General features: G+C 38.8%; 1 protein-coding gene across 1 annotated transcript in view; it reads right to left on the reverse strand.

Moving 5' to 3' along the window:
• The window catches only part of QRFPR (pyroglutamylated RFamide peptide receptor), a gene marked incomplete at its 5' end in the record, with an annotated part of 30,184 nt that extends 7,941 nt beyond the window's left edge, over window positions 1–22,243 (reverse strand). The window contains 2 exon segments of the mRNA XM_028492569.2: window positions 441–494; window positions 21,903–22,243. Of these exon segments, the coding sequence (XP_028348370.2) occupies window positions 441–494; window positions 21,903–22,243 (395 nt within the window).
• Between the last annotated feature and the right edge of the window lie 1,401 nt (window positions 22,244–23,644).

The raw sequence follows: 23,644 nt of genomic DNA on the forward strand, positions 1-23,644 counted from the left end.
TTCAGATTTCAATTTGTCGATGAACAGGCAGGCAGGTGAGAAACGCCTTATGAAGGAGAATCAACCAATAAGTAGATAAGAGGTTACAAATGTTTCATGTGTCTTAAAAATAAAAGTCTAGCGCGAGCATTGAACTCTTAAAACACAACAAGACCCTGAAGAACACTAGGAAAGGCATGTTCCGCTGGCAGGAAAATGTAGAATGTGTCCCTGGTACATTTTATTTTAAGCATTACAGTCTTAACGATATACGATCTGGATAAAGCAGAGGAAAAAAATCTTAAAGCAAATTATTTTATTCCACTTGAAAAACCTCCAGTGAAATAACTGAGGTCATACAAATTTGCTGTAACACTCTTGCAGGAAGGAAAATGATTATAATTAAGAGGGGAAGGAAGACATTTCAATAGTGTGATTACCAATCCCGGCCCCGAATCTACCTCAAGTCGTTGCACATGCCACATGGGGGATGACTGCCACCAGCCAGACCATACCTGCGAAAACGTCAAAATCATCAGAATACAACTCGGCAAAGCCCAATACATCTGTGCTTAATTCTCTAACCATAAAGACTCCTTATGTTCAATGCACCCCATCACCTGTGCCCTGGAGCAGTGCAATGGTTTCCTCACACATTCTCACCTCCACTCCTTCACTACCCTCAAGATTGCTGCTGGAATCGTCTTCCTGAACTACGTTTTGAATGTTAAAACGTGCCTAAAAGATAAAGCCCAAGTGCCTTAAAATGGTCCCCGAGTTTCTCTACACTCTCACTTGCCTGTCTGTCTTCTCTGACATTTCTGTCCGTGTTCTTCATGCCCAAGTCCTCTACTGAGGAATTTACAGAGTTGCTTTCAGTTCCCATTTCCCGGAATACATTGTGCTGCTCCACGCCTGGATGCTGTCACCCTGGATTGGCACCCTATCCCCACTATCTAACCGTGGACCCATTTTCTAGGACTTGACTCAGAAGTCATCTTCTTTTGGAAACCTTTGAAGGCCACCACCATTTTCAGATAGAACTGACTACTGTGGTCTCCATGTGCCCTCCAGAGTAGCACCTTTGTCGCCCTTACTGGTTTCTTCTCAACTTCCTCTGAGCAAGGACAATGCCATTTATTTATTTGTGTTTGTTTCCCCAGATAAAACTCCCAGGGAAATTCCTGGCCCTCAGTAGCTGTGGATCAAGCACCTACTGCTTCTTTGTTGAATGGATGAATAACTTAAACATGATATAAAGAACCTTCCATAGCATCTTAAAATTGAAAGCACATTTACCTTAAGCATAATTATGTGAGCATTATTTTATTGTTTACAAAACAAACACTTGTAACATCAGAAACCAGTGTGCTCTTTCCAAATTTCCTGTCTTCCATGAGTTTGTTGAGAGGATTACTTTAATGATGCATCCCTTAGCAAGGAACAAAAGAGAATCTCAATGGACTAGGGAAAGGCCAGAACCAAGAGCCCCAACATGGATTTTGAAGAAAATTTCCCAGCTCAAACACTGCTTGTTCTTTCTATTTTGAGTGGAAGCATTAAGAAAACACTGTATTAAAAAAGAACAAAATAATGCCATTTGCAGCAGTATGGATGGACCTAGAGATTGTCATAGTGCATGAAGTTAAGTCAGAGAAAGACAAATATCATATATCACTTATATGAACTTCCAATTCATCATCTGTAAAAAGGGATTAATAATACCCACCTGTCATAGGACCAATAAAATGACATAAGCATCCAGTACAGGAATGTTCTTTAATAAATGGCAGCCTGATTAAAAGAATTGAGGTAAATTCGGTACATATGGAGCTGATAGATTCTTTGTGGCTAAACTGCCCGTTAAAGAACATCTAGTTCCATAGCCTATTTCCCAGATAAATATACTGCAGCTCAAAGGAGTTAAGTGATTTGCTCACGTCCACACAGCTGTTTAGTTACAAGACGAATACGTGAGCCCACGTTTTCCGACTCCACCTCTTCCCACTGCTTCACCCTCACTTATCTCCACACATCCATGCTACGTGGCAGTTTTCTTGTCTAATGCCCACAAATCATCTGTTTAATAATTCACTTGAGGATTTTGCACCAAGAGGAGTTCCATAATCTGTTATCTTACTCTTTTCATGAATCTAGAGAGCATTTGCCCAACTCATTACTTCGGACATTTCTCCAACCAACTTTCTAAGAAATTACTGACAGTGTTTTTTTGATCACATCTCCAAGTGTCTTCAGTGTTGTGGCATGTAATTTATCTATGCTGAAGATTTCAGTTCTTTAAGAAATAGGTAGACACTCTTTTGTTATCTATTCACCTATACTGGATCTTTATTTTCATTCTAACCATCTTTGTTTTGCCCTTTTAAATTTAATTTGGAGGTCACTTTTCAAGGTCTAGAAGGCTGAAACAAGATAGGCATTAAGCAGCTTTGACTTTCCTTTGCCCTTCATTAAATTTCTATGAAGGACCTTCCCTTTCTTTTTCAGCTCCTTGTTTGGCTGATGAATCTCTCTGATGACTCTACAGTCAGCTCGCTCTACACGTTAGACTTCCCAATGTGAACTGAATAGGTCTCAGTCATTTTGCAAGAATGTGTCCTTTGTGACATTTCTTCCCACAAATGGCAATTTTAAACTGGGATAATAATCTTAGAATTTCCTATGTAGGGCACTGTTATCTTGGGATGTCCCTCCCTTTTTTCCTTATAGGATTATCTGATATTAATGTAAGAGACGTGTTTCTTAGAGCCTGCCTGGAATGGCTATTTCTCATATCTTTTTTAAAAAAATGTGAATTATGATTCTTTCTTTCTTTCTTTTGGCCGAGCCACGCGGCTTGTGGGATCTTAGTTCCCCTCCCAGGGATCGACCCCAGGTCTCGGCAGTGGAGACGCGGAGTCCTAACCACTGGACCGCCAGGGAAGTCCCTATTTCTCATATTTTGATTGCCAGCATCCACCTTCATTTCCTACTAGAAGCATAGTTTCCTCTGGTGCATGAACTCTCCCCTATGTGGGCAGGTTAGGGAAGAGGCCCTATCAGGGAAGACAAGGCAAACACAGGATGGCTTCTCTCAAAGACTCTATCAGTGCCAAATGTGCCAAATTTACCTCAATTCTTTTAATCTGTTGACAGAGTGCAATGAAGATGGAAGGGGGAGATTTGAGGTAGTGCGGCCCCGTGCTCACCAGATCATGAGCGTGAACAGACCACTGCTCAGTTACTGCTGCTGACCTCTCTGCATCCTTGGTCCCTGCCTCTTGGCAGGCCCTTTCCTCCAGCTTCACACTGATCCTGTGAACCTCCAACATCGTTCCAGTATATCCCCTCCTCTTAAGCTACTTAGCTATCCACTGTTGCTTGTAAACCAAGTAAACTTACTTTACTTCTCTTTTGTTACTTTTTCTCTGGAAGGTAGATTTCCTAACACGTAGAATACTCTGGTCAATGTTCCTTCTGTGTGTATTGTTAAGGCTGAGATAACACAGTCCAAATCCTACTATTACAGTTTTCCTCCATTGCTGCTTCCATTTCTACTACGTCAGACCCTCGTATAAGAAATTACAATAATTCTCCTTTGCCTACTGGGTTAGGAACAAATGCTTTCATTAAATATTTATTGCCTTCTATTTCCCACCATAACTTATTTGTATTACTTTATTTTCCAGAACATGAACTCTTTGCTCTGGACATGAATGATGTCCACTCCCCTATCTACCCACACCCGTCCTCACCTCCCAACATATGCAGAGCAGGTCTCAATGATTCAGACAGAAACAAGATCTCATTATTTCAAAAAAACGATGCTTGGAAATTGAAAACAATTTGGCCAGTATTTTTTTTCACTCTTGGGTAATAGTGACTTTAAAAAGGATCCAAGTGGAAAGGACAGAGTGAAAAGAACAAGTATTCATACTTAGAAAAGATTGAAAAACATTCTTTTATTAATTTAGAAAATGGTATAATGAGCTATGATTGCATGAAAGTATCTAAGGATGATAACTAGTCTGTGAATAATTTGTTCCAAGATTGGTAATAAACAAAGCGAATGGACATTTGCAGTTTTAAAGGAAAGATTACTTTATACGACCATTATTGAAACGATGGTCTAACATATTATAAACCAATCTAGCATATAATTTCCTTAATTTCCTGTACAAAAAAATTAAGCCATATTCAAACAATTGATACACCCTGTCCCAATATGGCCTGTAAGTTTCTAGTTTTTTCTAGCACGTTTCCTTTTTTAAAAAATTGATTAATTAATTTTATTTTTGGCTGCACGGGCTTTCTCTAGTTGCGGTGAGCGGGGGCTGCTCTTCGTTGCGGTGTGCAGGCTTCTCATTGCGGTGGCTTCTCGTTGCAGAGCACAAGCTCTAGGTGCACGAGCTTCAGTAATTGTGGCACACAGGCTCAGTAGTTGTGGCTTGCGGGCTCTAGAGCGCAGGCTCAGTTGTTGTGGCGCACGGGCTTAGTTGCTCCGCAGCATGTGGGATCTTCCTGGACCAGGGATCAAACCCGTGTCCCCTGCATTGGCAGGCAGATTCTTAACCGCTGTGCTACCAGGGAAGTCCCTCTAGCAGGTTTCTTAAGCAGCTAGCTGCTAATGAACAAATTTACCAAATCCTGAATCCTACCTCATTTCCCTCAACCCCATCCTACAGTAGGAGAGTGGGGAACAAATTAAATATAGTCAAAGTGAGAATTGTTATACAAACTGTGGCTGAGAACCACAAAGGAACAGAACATGGAATTCCCCAGCAGGAAGGTCCTCCCAGAGGTGAATCAGGCTGAGGGTTTCCATCAGCCTTCCATGGAGCTCTGTGTTCCTGCAGGGATGCTGTGGGAACTGCCAAGAAGGGAGAGGGGGCTCTAAGCTCCAGCCCTGCTTCAACTGGAGCAGCTCCAACTGCATCTATTTATAGTTTAATTTAATGGGGTTCCAGCGTATAACTCATCCACCATTTTAAAGATGAAGTTATGAAATCCCAAAGTGGACTGGAATAATCTGCCAATGTAAACCATACAGACTGAAGAGGAGAACCATCGTTGCTAAATATTTTAAAACAGATGTGTGGCCCATCTCTCCTAGAATTTCAGCCCTCCTGATAATTACAGTTGACCCTTGAACAACGTGGGGGGTAGGGGCACCGACTGGGGCACAGTCGAAAATCAGAGTATAATTTCACAGTCGGCCTTCCATATCCAAGGATTCAAACAACCTTGGATCCTACAGTACTGTAGTATTTACTATTGAAAAAATTTGCATATAAGCAGGCCCTTGCAGTTCAAATCTGTGTTGATCAAGGGTCAACTGTATTCCTATTTAGCATAAGACCTTTACAAAGCAATCTAGTAATTATCCTATGACTTGTGAACTTTGCAATAATGCTGCATTTGAGTAGCAGAAAAGAGGGAAGAACTTAGCCCAGGGAAAGGAAACCCTGGCTCCAGGCAAAGGGGAAAGCTAGGAGGAGGAAAGCCAGAAGGAACCTTAACTCCTGCAGAGTGGAGGGATAGGGAGAAGATTCTTACAGTTTCCAAGTGCCAAGATGAAGACTCAATAGAGAGACTGCAAGAGGAAACTGACAGCAAAGAAGATGAGCCATTTTTCTCCAGAATTCTTGTTAGACTTAGGGAAGGAGATGGAAGCTGCCCAGCTGGCTCTGAGAGGAGGCATTCCATTTGGGCCGCTATAACAGCGTGCCATGGATGGGGTGACTTATAAACAACAGAGATTTATTTCTCACGGTTCTGAGAAGTCTGCAACCTCTTCCGGGTTGCAGACTTCTCACTGTATTCTCACTTGGCAGAAAGGGTGAGAAAGCTCTGTGGCGTCTCTTTTACAAGAAGACAAATCCCATTCATGAGGGCTATACCCTCCTGACCTCTCATTTTTTCCTTTTCTTTATCAATTGAAAATTTTATGAGATAATTATAGATTCACATGCAGTTGTGAGAAATAATACAAAAAGATCCCTTGTATACTTTGCCCAGTTTCCCCCAATGGTAACATTTTGTAAAACTACAGTAAACTATCACAACCAAGATATTGACGTTAATACAATCCACTGATTTTATTCAGATTTTCCAACTTTACCTGCACTCATTTCAGTGTGCGTGTGTTCTATAGATTTTATTAATAGGTTCAAGTATCTGCCATCACAGCCAAGATACTGAACACTTCCAACACCACAGAAGTCCCTCCTGTTACCCTTTTATAACCACACCCATGCCCCTTCCGCCTCTGCCGCTCCCTGTCCCTAACCACTGGCAACCACTAATCTGTTTTTCCATTTCTAAAATTTTCTCATTTCAAAAATGGTATATAGATTGAGCAATATAGTAAATAACCTTTTGGGATAGGCTCCTTTCTTTTTAAAAAAAATTATTTATTTACTTATTTATTTTTGGCTGCATTGGGTCTTCATTGTTGTGTGCGGGCTTTCTCTAGTTGCGGCGAGCAGGGGCTACTCTTCATGTGATGCGCAGGCTTCTTATTACAGTGGCTTCCCTCGTGGCGCAGTGGTTAAGAATCTGCCTGCCAATGCAGGGGACACGGGCTCCATCCCTGATCTGGGAAGATCCCACATGCCATGGAGCAACTAAGCCCAGGCACCACAACTACTGAGCCCGTGTGCCACAACTACTGAAGCCCGTGCGCCTAGAGCCTGGCTCTTTTCTTTTAGCACAGTCCCCTGGACATGCATCCAAGTTGTTGCATTTATCAACAGTTTGTTCCTTTGTATTGCTGACTAATACCCCACAGAATATATGTACCACAGTTTGGTTAATCATTCATCCACTGAAGACCATCTGGGGTATTCCAGTTTCTGACTATTACCAAAAAACCGAAAAGCAGTTATGAATATTCACATATAGGTTTTGGTGTGAATACAACTTTTCATTTTTCTGGGATAAATATGCAAGAATGGAATTCCCTGGCTGCATGGTAATTGCATATTTAGTTTTATAAGAAATTGCCAACTTATTTTCCAGAACGGCTGTGTCATTTGATATTCCTGCTGGCAATGTATAAGTGATCCAGTTTCTCCACATCCTTGCCAACATTCAGTGTTGTCACTATGTTTTCTTTTAGCCATTCTGATAGATGTGTATTGATATCATGGTTTCAATTTTCATTTCCCTGATTTCTAACAATGCTGAACATCTTTTCATGTGTTCGTTTGCCATCTGTATATCCTCTTTGATGAAATTTCTCTTCATGTGATTTGTCCATTTTCTAATTGGACTGTTTGTCTTTGTGCTGCTGAGTTTTGAGAGTTTATATATTCTATTGACAGATACTAGTTTTTTGTCAGATATATACTTTGTACATATTTTCTCCCTGTCCATAGCTGGTCTTTTCATCTCTCCACATGGGCTTTAACAGAGCAAGTGTTTAATTTTGATGAGGTCCAAATTATCAATTTTTCCTTTTATGCATTGAGCTTTTGGTGTCAGTTAAGAACTCTAAGAATTCTGTGCTCAGCCCTGATAATCTTCTATGTTTTTTCCCCAAAGTTTCATAGCTTTACATTTACTTTTAAGTCTACAATCCAGTTTGAATAAATTTTTGTATAAAGTGTGACATTTAAGTTTTTGTTTGTTTGCTTATTTTCACCTATAAATGTCAATTGCTCCAGCACTATTTGTGGAACAGGCAATCCTTCCTCCATTGAATCACACCTTTGTCAAAAATCCTTTGAGCATATAGTGCAGATCTATTTCTAAATTCTCTTTTCTGCTTCATTCATCTGTGTTTATCCCTCTGTCAATACCACACTGTTTTGATTACTTTATCTACATAGAAGCTTTGATATCAGGCAGAGGAATTCCTCCCACTTCTTCTTTGTCAAGATTATTTTAGCTATTTTAGGCCCTGTGCCTATTATAAAGTCTTGAATAAGCTTGTCTATGTCTTCAAAAATCCTTGCTGGGATTTTGATAGGAATTACATTAAACCTATCGATCAATTTTGGGAGAACCGACATCTTTAATACGTTGAGAGTTCCAATCCATTAATACAGCATGTCTCACCATTTCTTTATGTATTCTTTGATTTTCTTCATCTGCATTTTGAAATTTTCAGCGCATAGAACTGAAAACTATGTTTTGTTTACTGTATACCTAAGTATTTCACTTTCTTTGGAGTAATTATAAGTAGTATGGTATTTTTCATTTTCTGCATGTTACTTATTAATATAAAAATGCCACTGAGTTTTGTGTGTTGATCTTATATACTTTGACATTGCTGAATTCACTTATTCTAGGAGATTTTGTAGATTATTGGGATTTTCTGTGTAGAAAATAATGTCTTCTGCAAATAGAGGTAGTTTTATTTTTCCTTTCCAAACTTTATATATTTTATTTCTTTTCTTTGCCTCCTTGCAGTGGCTTGAACTTCAAGCACTATGCTACATAAGAGTGGTGAGAGCAGACATCCATGCTCTGTTCCCAATTTGAGAAAAAAAGCAGTCTTTCACCATTAAATATGATGTTAGCTGTAGGTTTTTGTACATGCTCTTTATAAAGCTGAGAAACTCTCTATTACTAACTTGCTGAGAACTTTTATCATGAATGGGTGTTGGATTTTGTCAAATGTTATTTGTGTGTCAATTGCTTTGATATGAGTTTTCTTCTTTAGCTTGTTGCTCTGGTGGATTACATTGATTTTTGAATGTTGAGCCAGACTTACATACCTAGGATAAATCCCACTTGATCATGTGTATAACCCTTTTTATATATTGTTGGATTCCGTCTGCTAATATACTGAGAATTTTTATGTCTAAGTTTGCAGTTGAGATACATTGGTTTGCAGTTTTCTTTTTATTGTACTGTCCTTGTCTACTTTGTCAGAGTAAAAAAGGCCTCATGAAGTGGTTTAGGAAGTGTTCCCTCCTCTTCTATTTTCTGGAAGAGTTTGTGTAAAAGTAGTGTTAATTCTTCTTTAAATGTTTGGCAGCATTCTCCAGTGAAACCATCTGGCTGGGAGATTTTTGCGGGGGGGGGCAGCTTTTCAGTTACAAATTAAATTTGTCTCTTCCTTTTAAAAATATCTTTTTAATCAAAGAATTATGAGCAAATCGTTCAAAATCAGAAGGGCTATGATAAAAAAGAATGGGTCTCTGCCCACCCCCACTCACCTGCTGTCCTACTCCCCGACATCTACTTGTGTTTAATTCTTCAACCAGGTACCTTCACATTGCTAAACAAGTTGCTTTATATTCTTGATTTACTGATTTTAGATGGTCTATAATGACTTTCTTCTAGGATAGGTAGGCTTTTAGTTCACTTTTATTACCTCCCACCTCTGCTTCTCCCCACATCTTTTAGTTTTCTTATAGTTATAACAATTTCTTCAATTATTTCTTTGAAAAGCTTTTGAGAAAGTATGTTTCCTAAATTCTTGCATGTGGTTTCCTCTATCTTTGACTCATAAAGTAATATACTTAACACCCTTTTCCTTGGTCTATCAGCTTCCAACAGTTTATCCTGTCCCTCACTTTTTAAGATGATGATACCTCACCTCCTCATGTCACCTCCTTCCTCCTTTTCTTCCTCTCTTCTTCCTTCCAACTTCTATCAGCTATATCTTTATATTTACTTTATCAAGACTGATAGCTTTGCATTCTGTTCCATTGCCGTGTTAAGTCTTCTGTACTTGGCCTACATTTTAATTATAAAAGATTAAAACTATAAGCAGCATTTTCATTATTATGCCTATTTAAACATTATAACTACAAAACCAATATACATGTTCCAAATACATTTCTCTTTCTCTGAATTTATAGTCATGATCCTTTTGTAGAGTATTTTCATTTACTTAATTTTTCCTGGAGTTTTAGTTTGCATTTCTTTTTTTCCAGTTTAAAGAAGAAACATGTACCTTCTTCAACACAGTATAGCAGTTTAGAGTATAAGCTCTGGAATTAGACTGCCTGGGTTTGGATCTTGGGTTAACCAGTAGTTAATTGTGTGACCTAGAGAAAATTACCTTACTTCACTGTGTCTTGGGTTTTCTTATCTATAAAATGTAGATGATGAAACAATACTTGTCTCATAGGACTCTTGGAGGATTAAATGAAATCATAAATGCAATGTGTTTAGGACAGAGCCTGGCACTATGTGAAAGTGCATTCATGAGTGTTAGCTACATTTATTGCTACCATTATCATCATCATCATCATTTTTACTATTACATCTCAACTTTTCACATAACATATACACAACTTGGAATCAATTCTAGTATTTGTTCTTTTAAGACTTTCTTCTAGACGACTACTGACTTCTAAGTTTGATGACTGTATTTATTTATTTATTTAAAGATTGTACTATAGACATGTTCTTGAAATTCATTTAGAATGGATTCCTTCTCCACTGTTCCTTTTACTTCACGGCTTCTTATTTCTTGTATTTCACCCTTGTTTTGCATGAATCTTTTTCAAGTAACTTCTTCAAATTAATGAGTTTAAAGTAAGCTCCTTAAGTTCTTGCTTATCTGAAAGTGGCTATAATTTGACTTTAAATTCAACATTATCTTCCTTTGGAATCTTGAAGATCTTGCCTTATTGACCTCTAGCATCCACTTTTGGTGCTAACACATCTATACTGTCCGACTAATTTTTGCTCTCTTATGAGTATCCTGGTTTACTATTTGGAAGCTTTTATTGATCTCTTTGTAATTGTAATTCTGAAATGTTATGGGGATATGAGTTGAAGCCTAGGCCATTTTTTATTCTTTTGCTCTTTGTGTGCTTTTTGAATTTGGAGACTTCTGACTCTCTTATCTCTGTGTTTTATCTCTGTGTTTTGTGCATTTTTTTGGTGGATCTCTTAGTAATCAGATTTTGGAATTCCTGCTGTATCCCTCATGTTTATATCTTTTGTTTATACATATTTTTTGCTTTATAAATTCTCTTTGTCTTTTTTGGCCCACATTATAGAGATTTTCTTCTCTTTATCTTCTAGCTCTTTTAATTTATATATAGGTTCAGCAATCATATTTTCACTTTTAAGAACTTTTTCTTCTCAAAATGTTTCTTTTCAGAGATGCTTACTCTTGATTTATGAAGTCAATATCTTCTTAAATCATGACATCTCCCACTTACCATTAGTAACTCATTCATGAAAATGAGACATTCTGCGAGAAAATGTGCACTAGTAGCCTATTCCCCGTCATTTAAAATGCCAAATCAGACTCCCAACAGAATTCCTGAAGTGTAACTAAAATATAGTTAAGTCATCATTTAGTATGTAAAATGCTTAAAATATTGCTCCCAATTTCTAAAACAATTAGAATGGCTTTTATCAAATGGTTTGTGTGCATGTTGCTCTGTATGCAGCATTTTCATGGTGCATCATGAATATTTTTTTCCAACAAGGCATAGCAACCAGCACACAGAAATTAATAAATATGTTAGAAAAATTCAAATATAATTTGCAACAAAAACAGGACAATTACCTCGGATGACCTGATACCCATGAAGAAAGGAACAGACTGGAAACTTGAAGAAAGTTGAAAGGCAAGGAGGGCTGAAATGTAATCATTGTCATTGGCTGTGGAAAGTGATATCATGAGTAAGTTGGGTTGCAAAGGTGCAATTTCAGGCAAACTATTAAACTCAGAAGCTGTCAGGTTTTTTTTTTTGTTTTTTTGTTTTTTTTATATCACTTTTGTGCTCAGGTAGGGACTCCTGAATGAATCTTCAAGGGATGTAGTTGACTCTTTAGGATGAAACACTACAGAATAAAGCTTTACGTACTCTCCTCTAGTATGTTTATAGAAGTATTTGCATGGTGATATAAGAGATATCTGGCAGTAATATCTCCACCAAGTTCAAAAATAATGATTATCATTGTATCAGAAGAGCCCACAAATAATTTTCAGCAAGCAATGTCTAGTGGTTTAATTGACTACCTTCTGGTTATCACTGTGATTAACTTTTTCAGACTGATATCCTGAACAACTTTAGTACTTGCTAATTTCTCATCATGCATTTAAATAATTCTTCAACATCTTTTTCATTGACCTCTTTGCAACGCTAGTCTTCTCTTCAAGAGTAACAATTGCAAAGAATGGTTCAGTCGCAAAGAATGTGTAAAATGATGTGATGCTTCTCTTAGTGTCAGCAACATTCAGTACACACATCCCATTGTGAACACTAGGCATGCTTTTCAAAATATCTATTTGTGATTTTGATGTTCTACCAAATGTATTTGGAATATAGCTAGATAATTTTTATTTATAGATAAATCATTTTGTTTAAAATGTTTTATTAAGCTTTGAGACATAAATTTTTCTTATGTAAAATCATCTTAAAAAGTGTTGTATTGAATAATTCATTTATTGTAGAAGTTTGAGACTTAAAAACAATAGGAATTCCACTATGAAAATATAAAATGAGGAGACATTCTTCAGAATATGTCTGTAGATATGAAAATAACACTTAGAATTTTTTCTAAAGAAATCTATAAATCACCCATTTATTCTAGTCTCATTTATCTGTTTGTATTATTCCCTTTTATTCTGCAAACTTTCTTCAACTGCCTAACAATCCTTGATTGCCTTTACATATTTAAGAATGGGGCAACATGAAAGACTTCTGGCTTCTCTGTGTACATGGGCTGGAGGTGTCCTCAGAAAGATTTTGATTTAGGATGAATGGGCCTCCACAAGGGGCCATACAAATTGTGAAACCCTATGGTTTTTCTTTGTGGAGCCAAGCTGATACTAACTCTGTAGTTCTGCTCAGAGTGCTTCCTTCAACTACTTTACAAGAAGAACCTTCTGGGTGCATATTTGTGTCAGAAAACAAGTTCACCAAAGTAAAATTATGTCTCTTCTGGTATTCCTCTTCTTATTTTCATTACTCTAGTAGCTACAAATACCATTTTAGAAAAGTAACTGAATTGTTTTTTTTACTTTCCACTAATGGCAATAATTAGACTTTCAAATAATAGAGTAAAATAAGCCCAGGTTAAACATTAGGGTAATAAAGCAGAAACAAGGTGGTTTCATTGTGCTAAAAATCTTAAAATAACTCACTGTCAAATAACAAAGGAGGCATTTTTCTTTCTTTTCTTTTTTTTTGTATACTAGGAAAGAAATGGAGAAGGTCAGGTTAGCCATTAAGAAAAAATTCTTGAATGTGAAGTTTATCAGGCAACAAAATGCATTATAAAGTGTTCTTCCCCAGAAATGCTTAACACAAATATTTAAATATTCATGTAATTTATGTACTCAGTTGCTCACCAAACACAAAATAACCTCAAATTAGTATAAACTAATGCCAAAAATAGCGGGATGGCTAAAAAAAAAATGTCAATATAATGTAAATTATTAAATCATCTTTCAATGGACGTTTTAAAATGAAAACTAACTGAAACAAGCAGTAAACAAGTGATATATACATGTACACACACATACACTCAAACACTAAAGGGCTTCTCTTTTGCTAAAAATATATTCAGGAGAAAATTAACTACTAAATGTTACTAATTTTAGTAACACACTAAAATTCTCATCATAATTACCTCTGGATTTGGTATACATAATTTTTATTTTCTTTGTATTTGTTTGTTCTATATATTAATTAGGATGTTTTGGACTGCAAATAAAAGAAAATTCAGCTCAACTGGCTGAAACAATAAGGGAAATGTACTAGTTCATATAAAAGTGATTCCAGAAGCAGAGCAATAATGGGGCAGTAAATTCTACAGCTGAATGATTTCACCATGGATTGGCATTCTCTCCTTTGGATTACTTCATCCTCTTCAGCATGCTTTTGTTCTTAGGATTGGAAAGGAAAATATACACTTTTCTCAGTCCCTTTATGAAAGTGAGGAAAACCTCAGACTCTATGGCCAAAATGGGCTGCATGCCCATTTTAAAACTCGTCGACAAGGAGAATGAAATTTAAAATATTGACCTACATTAATGAAATCCAACTCCTAGAGCTAAAAAGGATCCTAACCTCCCCTGAAGAACATGTCCACCCAATACCTTAACATACCAGGTTTCTGTTTGGAAGGAATAACTTCCAACAAGACCTAATTAAATAGAGTCATTCTATGTGTAACAGGTGATTGTATTAGTTCTCTACTGCTGCTATAACAAATTACTACAATCTTAGTCGTTCAAAAGAACACACATTTATATCTTATAGTTCTGGAAGTCAGGTGTTTAAAATGGGTCTGCAGAGCTGCATTTCTTCTGAAGGCTCTAGAGAAAAATCTGTTTCCTGGCCTTTTCCAGTTTCCAGAGACTGCCTGCCTTCCTTGGCTCAAGGCCCTGCGTCACTCTGACTTCTGGCACAGTTGCCACATCTCCATCTCTGCTTCTGACACTCCTGACTCCCTTTGTAAGTACCCTTGTGATTAATAGGGTCCAGCCAGATAATACAGGATGATCTCCCCATCTCCAGATCCTTAACTTAGTCACAACAGCAAAATCTCTTTTGCCATGTAAAGCAACATAGTCAGAGGTTGTAAGGATTAGATTATGGACATCTTTGAAGGACCACTATTCTGTCTTATCGTATAGAATTAACATGACAATATTGCACAGTGACGTTTCATTAAAATGTCAATTATCTCCAAAACAACATATAAATTGAATACAATACCAATCAAAATTCCAGGGGGACAAACTTATTTTTAAATGCTTATGGAAAACTAAAGGTCCATACATAACTAAATCAACTCTGAAAGAGAAGGTCAAAGAAATGGGGGACTTTCCCAATGCAGTATTTAGACATGCTAAAAAGCCTTTGCAATAAACACTATAGCACTGGTGTGGACTTAGACAACTAAACAATGTTTCAAAATAGACAGAAAAGAAGATGGGAAATGGATTTATAATTAAAATGGCACCACAAATCAATGGAGAAATTATAAGTTGTTTATAGGAAGTGTAAAAAAGACTAGCTCTCTACATGGAGAAAAATAAACCAATATGCCTATCTTGTATCACATACAAAGGTGGACTCTAAATACATAAATTATCTGTTACAAATAAAAGCATTAGATAAACACAGCAACATGGACAGATGTTGTAAACAGCACTGAGCAAAGTAACAATGCATATTTATGCAACATATGTAAGAAGAATACAAACAAATTTAAAGATACATATCAAACGCATTATTATAGCCACCGTTTCAGGGGGAGATGAATTATAGTAGGGAATGGGGATTTAAGGGAAAAAAAGAATATAAACATAATAAAACAAGAGAAGGTTATTGTCCAGAATGATGATAATATCATATTATTAACTCAACGCTATGAACCTGAGATCCCAAAAGAGAGCACAAAAGCAAGAATAAGAGAGAGTTGTAGGATGGAAGGTAAAAGAGAGAGAAGTCTACAAATGTTTTTTGCAAGATGGAGAAGGTGAAATGGGAATTTGTGTTTGCTTGTTTCAAGCTATAACTGAAACTTTAGACCAGTCATATCTGAAGATGGAAGCAGTAACCATCAGTTACAATTCTCAGCAGTCACTCCTAGGTGGATATTCAGACACCCTTCCCAACAGCAGAAATGTGTACACTGGAAATTCCAAGACCTACCCCAGATTCCAAGCCCTAGAAAGCACTGGTTCTCAAACCTGGCTACATGTTGTAATAAGCTGAGAATCTTTAAAAGAAATTGATACCTAGATCTCACTCTGAGAGATTCTGAATTGTGGGGAGTGAGTGGGGCCTTAGGGTTTTTAAAAGTACCCAGGTAATTTTAATATGCCGCAAAGTTTGAGAAGCACTGGGTGAGAGAATGGATTTGAGAGTGAGCCTTCTCTTCAGGGTCTACTTTCTAACATTGCTTCCAACTGTGGGGGGTTGGGGAGGGCTTGGGAGGATATCTTAGTCTATCACACTAATTTTTCATTCTATATTCTGTCTTCTCATTCATTCATTTGTTCATTCACTCACCTATGGATCATATGCTACTGAAGGCTCCAACTACAGACCAAGACAAAACATAAACACTCCCAGCTGTTCTTCATGGAAGGAGAGCAGGCATTAAACAATATCCCACAAATAAATGTGTAATTACAAAGCAGTATTCCAAGAAATTCTGTTTGAATACAGACAAGGATAAAGTTTAAAAAAACAAAAGTAAAATGCTGGATTAAAGTTGATTGAGAAAATGACAATATACATTAAAGCAATGGTGGTGAGTAATACCTAGAACGTTGATGATTGATTATCGTGTACATTACAAGGGATACAAGCAGTGGTGTGCTAATAAATGTTAACAACCAGCTCCCCAGGTTAAAAAAAAAGTTTCTGATCGTTAATTATTTGCTAATTTCCCTGGTATAAATATGGTCACCATGGCCAATCCCAAACTACCAAAAGGATATCAATAGGTGTGGAGCCTGGAATAGATGTATACACAGTTGGTTATCATGAGTTGGTACAAATTAGCTCTAGCATACCATTGGATACCTAATTATGTTCAAAGAAATGATAACTAAAAAGAATGCCAATCTATATATGTTTTATGACTTCTTTTTTTTTTTTTGGCTTTGTTTTCTTCTTCTCTGTTCTTTCTCTCTGTGTATCTAAAACACTATTCCTGAACAGACTAGTTGTAAAAGAAAGTTTGTGTTTTAGAGATGACTTCTTATGATAGTTAATTTTTTTCTTCTTTTTTCCAGTTTTATTGAGATATAATTGACATATAACCTTGTATTAGTTTAAGGTGTAAAATATGACTTGATACAAGTATATATTATGAAATGATTACCACAATAAATGTAGTTAACATCCCATCACCCCACATGGACCTACTGTGTTGAACAGGGAACTCTACTCAATACTCTGTGATAGCTAATTTTATGTGTCAACTTGTATTGATAATGGGGTGCCCAGATGTCTGGTTAAACATTACTTCTGGCTGTGTCTGTAAGGGTGTTTCCAGAGGCGATAAGTATTTGAATTGGTGAACTGAGTAAAGCAGATGGCCCTTCCCAGTGTGGGTGGGCATCACCTAATCTGTTGAGAGCCCAGATAGAACAAAAGGGTGGAGGAAGGTGGGAATTTGCTCTCTGCCTGACTGCTTGAGCTGAGAAACTGATCTTCTCCAGCCCTTGAGATCCCTAGTTTTCAGGCCTTCAGACTCAGACTGGAATCTACAACGTTGGTTCTTTGACTCTCAGGCTTCCGAACTACCACTGCCACCTGCTTTCCGGGGTCTCCGGTTTGCAGACAACAGATTGTGGGACTTCTCAGCCTCCATAACCGTGTGAGCCAATTCTCCACAGCACATCATACATATACACACATACTATTGGTTCTCTTTCCCGGGAGAACCCTGACTAACAAATATGCTTATCTTTCATCTCTTCCCCTGCGCTGCTCTCATTGACTTCTGTGGTTCTGCAACATCATGAAAGTCTATCTCTCCTCTCTCTTTTCTTTTGTCCCTGTTTATGCCTTATACCTGCCAGAAGTATCCTTTGTCCTGACTGAGCCACAATGATGATAATGTTCAAAGTTAAAAGACTAACTTCCAATCTAGAACACTTTTTACCATTTACCATGTTCTAATCAGCATTAACTCCATAAACTCATAAAATCTGCTTGGCCGCAACACCATAATATATGTATTGTTATGACCTCCATCTGTAGAAAGAGAGAAGAAATAAAGCAACTTACCCAAGGTTGTTCCTCTATCCCATAAAAGGATGGCTCCAGAGTCTATGCTCTCAGCCACTGTGAAAAACAGTCCCCAAACCACAGGTTTTCCATAATTAGTGTGGAGCACAGGCCTTACAAAATAAGTAAGTATTTAGGGTATTCAATGGTTTGGAAGCATCAATCCTATTTCTTTTAAATTACGTTTCTACTTGCCAAATTAGTATAACTCTATTCTCTACCTGTATCTATATTTAGACTTGACAGACAGCTGATTATCACTGTTTTCCTTCTTTTCTACATCTCATCTCTCTATCTTTCACATTTCCCTGCTTCCTTCCCACCCTGTTTTTCTGAACACCACTTTGCAAATCTTGTCGGGATAACATTTTTCTAAAATTTATTTGAGTAGTGGGTCTCCTACAGTTTTGTAATCTCTACACTTAACACAGTTCGAGGATTAAAATATATTATTCTGAGAGACTACACCATATATTTTTCAAGAACAGCTCTGATTTTACTGTAGTAATAAAAATAGTCAGAGGGCTAGGTGGCCCTAGGCAAAAAACATGTGTATAGCCGTTCTTCCACTCGACACGACTTGCATCTTTTGGCATAATCTCGTCTAAACAGTCTGCCTTTGTCACAGTCTCATCCACACCCACACATTCCAAGATGAATAGAAACTTCTGCTTTATTAGCAACCAACCACAGGTAAATCAATTTTTTAATTATCTGTGTTCCTTGAAATTACATCATCAATTCCACCACTTTAGTAATCGAATTCAGAGTTGGCTGTAACAAAGTACTGCCACAGGGTGGCAATGGAACATAACCATGGCTGCTGAGTTCTGATGGGTTTGATTTGCTTATGGTCAACCATACTTGCTCTAACTTGACTCCCTTTATACTAGTGGTTTTAACCATGACCCACAATAGGAAATACCTTTACATTACACACACACACACACACACACACACACACACACACACACGTAATTTAAAGCTATTTCTTATTGCATGTGTGGAATACACACACATATATACTTACACACACACACACACACACACACACACACACACACACACACGTAATTTAAAGCTATTTCTTATTGCATGTGTGGATACGTATATGTATATACATATATATACACACACAACCAAACTTTTACTATGTAAATGCTCTTTGAAATTCTCTATTCTAATATATATCATTTTTTTTAAAATTGCTAATCCTGACTCACCCAATGACTTATGACTAATTAATAGGTTGCAACTCCTAGTTTGAAATTCGCTGCTTCAGATTAGTGATGCATCTGCTTCAGAATAAAATTCAAACTCCTTAGCACAGCACTAGGAGGCTCTTCATGATTTCTCTTCTTTTCCCTCCAGCTTCAACTCTCACCACTTCCCCTTTGAATGCTAAACCCCAGGCATACAGAATTACTCACATTCTCCAGGAAAACTGCCGTCTTTCCTCAAAATCTTTACATGACATATATTGTGTACTATTCACCCTTGTATTTGAGTTCAGCATAACGACTAGCATATATTAGGCATTCAATAGTTGAATCAGTCAATGAATGAACAAATGAACAAAGGAACAAAATTATATCAAAGTCTATGCAAAGAATGTCCTTTGTCAATAACACCCCATAGGTTTCACTCTGAAAATGCAGGTATAGGCTACAGAAAGGAGAAAAAGTACCCAATAACTTAGAGATTTATTAAGGAAAATGGTAATTTCTGGAAACCAGAGTAAACAGCTTCATAATAGCTTATTTGCTTTGAGGAAATTTTTACCCATTTAATTTGGTTCAGCTGGATTTTGGTCATCAACAAATCAGGCAGACAAGTAAAGTTGATTGTGTATTAAATTCCACACCCTCCTTGGTATAATTATGACTTGGAAAAATAAGCTCTAATGGCAAAAGTCCTAGTTACCGTAGTAACGGCCTCTGTGGTATAACAGACAATCAGAGAGAAATATTTAGCCTATTTGCTAATGAAAAGTGCTCAGTGGTGGCCTATTACCATTGGTCAAACTAACCTATCCCCAAAGTGGAACACAACAATGGTGTAGTAGAGACCAATGGATCTCAAACTTCCTTGTGAATTTGGACCACATGGGGAATTTTGTTAAAATGCAGATTCTGATTCAGTAGGTCTGGAATGGGGGCTGAGACTGCACTTCTAACAAGGTTCCAGGTGACACTCATGCTGCAGGCCCATGGCCTAGACTCTAAATAGAAAGAAAAGCACACAATTTATTGAAGACGTTCTGTTTCGCTCCTAGGAAGCATTATTTCCTAACTCAAGTATTTTTGTTACCAAGGTAACTGGGCCACAAGCAGGTCCTATGACCACTTGACCTAATGACTTGTGCTGGAGGAACTGTTTTAGCCAAGCAGCAGCCTCTCCTCCCTCCACAGAATTTCAAATTAAAAGGAACAAGTACTATTTGTCCCAGAATAAGATATCTTCTAGTTACCAGTGAGGCAGCCCTTTTTTATTTACCTCTTTACATCAGGAACTTCAGTTGTCGACAGCATTCTACATTGCCACTACCTAGAACTGAAACGTGTTGAAAAGATGTATAAAAGCCATGCCGAAACCAAATAGCTCAGTATATTATTTTGGCTCTTATGCCTCTCACTTAACAATTGTTTTTCTGTTAGATTTCCTTCAGGTTTTCAACGGAAGATAATCAAATCCCATTCTCATATAGTCAGCTTCCCATCTGTCAGTAACATCTGTAAGTCAAGAGTTTCTGACAGTAATAGAAAAATGTGGGTGCTTTTTTTCCCAGTTCTTCCTTTAAAAAAATTTTTTTTTTTTGCTATATACCTTTTTCCAAGAAGAGAAAAAAAGGGGGACACGTATAGAGTTGCTTTAATTAAAGGGAAAGCTCCTGTGCCTTTTTCTCAAAAAATAAGCCTTATGTACTGGTCAAAAGTTTTTCCATTAATTCTGTGTCGTTGGTTGCACTGGGCAACTTTAAAATGCCCAAGTATAATGATTTCATCAGAGTGCATAAAAAAGTCAATAATCCGTAAGTCAATTTACGACTCTGCATTATGGGTCACTTTCAAGCTAATACTACGTACTCTAATGTTTAGTGTATTGGGGGAAATATATACATCATAGATGGGATGGGAATCAAAGATTTTAGCAACCTGAACCACTAACAATAAACCCGGTGCAAATTAATGAAAAAAAGCAATGCCAGGGACTTAAATTGAGGCTCTCAAGTTGGTAACGGTAGGATAAAAGAAACACCCGCCATGAGAATAAAAGGAATTAGCTAAGGAAGGGGTGGAAATAGCAGAGTTTGAAAGCACAATGATTCATTTCTCTCACATTCTCCCTATATTTCCAATCACTTTCTAAGAATTTTGAGATGGTCACAAGAGTACATCCACCCATGAAAACACAGGTACAATCAATGTTTCCCTGTCCCCAAGGCACTCCATAAGCACTGGTGAGAATTCAACCCACTACTATTTATGGGTTACAAAACACGCTCTCTAGTCGTGTGTCTTTGGAAAGACTGCATCATTTGGAGAAGCGCAGTGTCTTATTTTTTCCCACACTCTGCTCCCAACAATGGCTCCAAATGGTTCTCTGCCATGTCTGCTCCCATTCTAAGGAAGAGAAATTAATCTCTCTTCCTTTATCAGTCAAGAGGACATATATTTTCTGTGTTCCTTCTCCAGGTGTGACTCTGTTCATGTATTTTTTAAAAAGAAGGACTAGATTTCTTTTTTTTTTTCTGCAAATGCATTATATTTGTTTTAAAGTTTTAAGTCCATATATATACTTGCAGTACAAATACCTGTCTGGAAGCCCCACGGGCAACTGGGGAGTGAGGCTGGAGGTGAGCGGAATGAGGGGATGTTGGGGTTTTTATTATTTGAAATATTTTATCTTACTTTGATTTTAAAAATAGGAAAAAATCTTGGTAATTGTGGAAAAGGGAGCTGAAATAACTGGAGCCACTTCCCACCCCACTGCGGTGAGACTCTCCTAAGCATTTCCCTAACTTGTGTCTCTAAGCGACACGGAGAAAAAATGCTGGAACTGAATCAAAAGGAGCAAAAACGTATCTCCAAGTGAGCGCAGGCGAGGAAGTTCTGAGAAAGGGCACTGGATTCATTTGGTAGAGAGAAAAATGGAAGAAAGTCAGAAGAGTGGAGTGTGTGCTGGGGAGGGGGTCCCCTGGAAGGCTGGGGATTAGGGGAGAAGGAAAGGGTGCGGACTCACCCCCCCAGCCAGTGGCTGAAGATGTTCTCGAGCACAGTGACCCGGATGCAGAAGGCGATGGGCAGGTCGCTGAGCGCCAAGGAGCAGGTGAAGATGCTGGTGACGGTGCGCACGGCCTCGCTGCGGGTCACCACGTAGACCACCAGCGCGTTGCCAAAGAGCGCCAGGGCGAAGGTGAGCACGCCGGTGAGCACGAAGGCCAGCTTGGCGCGCCCAGGCAGCTGCGGGGTGTAGACCAGCGGCCGCAGCCCGTACAGCGCGATGAACTGCTCCCGTGTCGGGTTGTGGTCCCGCAGCGGCCGGGAGAACTGCTCCGGGGTGACGTTGAGCGACTGCACGCTGCGCGCGCCCCGCGTGCCATCCCCCTCCCGGGGCTCGGACTCCCGCGCGGCGGGGCGCGGGCTACCGGGGGACCCGCCCGGCGGCCGCCTCCCTCCCCTGCAGGCCGGGACAGCCTCCGCTCTGGACTCGGGCGCACGAGAGGGCTCCCGCCAGCACCTCGGGAGGTTCTGGAGAAGGAAAGCAGTGCAGGGTTTGAACTCACAATCAACAGGCGGGAAGCCAAAGCGAGGGAGACGATCCCGTTGACCAAAAATGTGCGTGGTTCAAAGTTCTGCTCCTCTCTGAGGCCCGGCGCTGTGGCCGTCCGGAAGGCCGGAGCGACAGTGCCCGCGCTTCTCGCGCCCCAGCCTTCTGGCCGCGCGGTGAATTCACAGCGCCGGCTCCGGGGGCGGCGGAGGGTGGGTCTGGAGATCGGCTGCGCGCCCCTCCCTCCCGGCTTCAGCAGCGGGGACCCCGCCTCCGCACCCTCTGCGCAAGGGAAACTCCTCTCGGGCTCCCCGGTTTCTGCCACCGAGCCCCTTTCTCGTGCCCCAGATCATGCTTATGTGTAAAATTGAGTATTGGGGTTTTCCACAGTCTCACGGTTTCTCCTCTTAAGAAATAATGTGGGCCACAACCAGCCAAGGCAAAATAAGATTTATTTTTAATTATTTTTCTGCATTAAAAAATTAATTACAGTGCCTAGGAAATTACACAGATAGTGCAGAGAGGTCCAGTGCACCCTTCGTCTGGTTTCTCCAGTTGATTACATCTTATTTAACTATGGTATGCTACAAAACCAGGAATTTGCTATGTGTGTGATATGTGTATGTCTAGGTCTGTGTCATTTTATACCAAGTGTAGATTCCTGTAACCGCCACCAAAATCAAGATAGAAAACTCTTCTATCACCACAATGGCCTCAGTGCAGCTACCCCTTTATGGTCACACCCAGCCTGTCCTCCCACCTCTAACCCTGGCTGATCACTCATCTATTCTCCATCTCTATATTTTGAGAGGCTGTATAAACAGAATCTTACAGTATATAACCTTTTTTTTAAACGTCTTTATTGGACTGTAATGGCTTTACAATGTTGTGTTAGTTTCTGCTGTATAACAAAGTGAATCAGCTATATGTATACATATATCCCCATATCCCCTCCCTCTTGCGTCTCCCTCCCACCCTCCCTATCCCACCCCTCTAGATGGTCACAAAGCACCGAGCTGACCTCCCTGTGCTATGCGGCTGCTTCCCACTAGCTATGTAGTTTACATTTGGTAGTGTATATATGTCCATGCTACTCTCTCACTTCGTCCTAGCTTACCCTTCCCCCTCCCTGTGTCCTCAAATCCATTCTCTATGTCTCCGTCTTTATTCCTGTCCTGCCCCTAGGTTCTTCGTTACCATTTTTTTTTTTTTAG

Source organism: Physeter macrocephalus, chromosome 7, assembly GCF_002837175.3.
Source record: "Physeter macrocephalus isolate SW-GA chromosome 7, ASM283717v5, whole genome shotgun sequence".
NCBI classification, from domain to species: Eukaryota; Metazoa; Chordata; class Mammalia; order Artiodactyla; family Physeteridae; genus Physeter; species Physeter macrocephalus.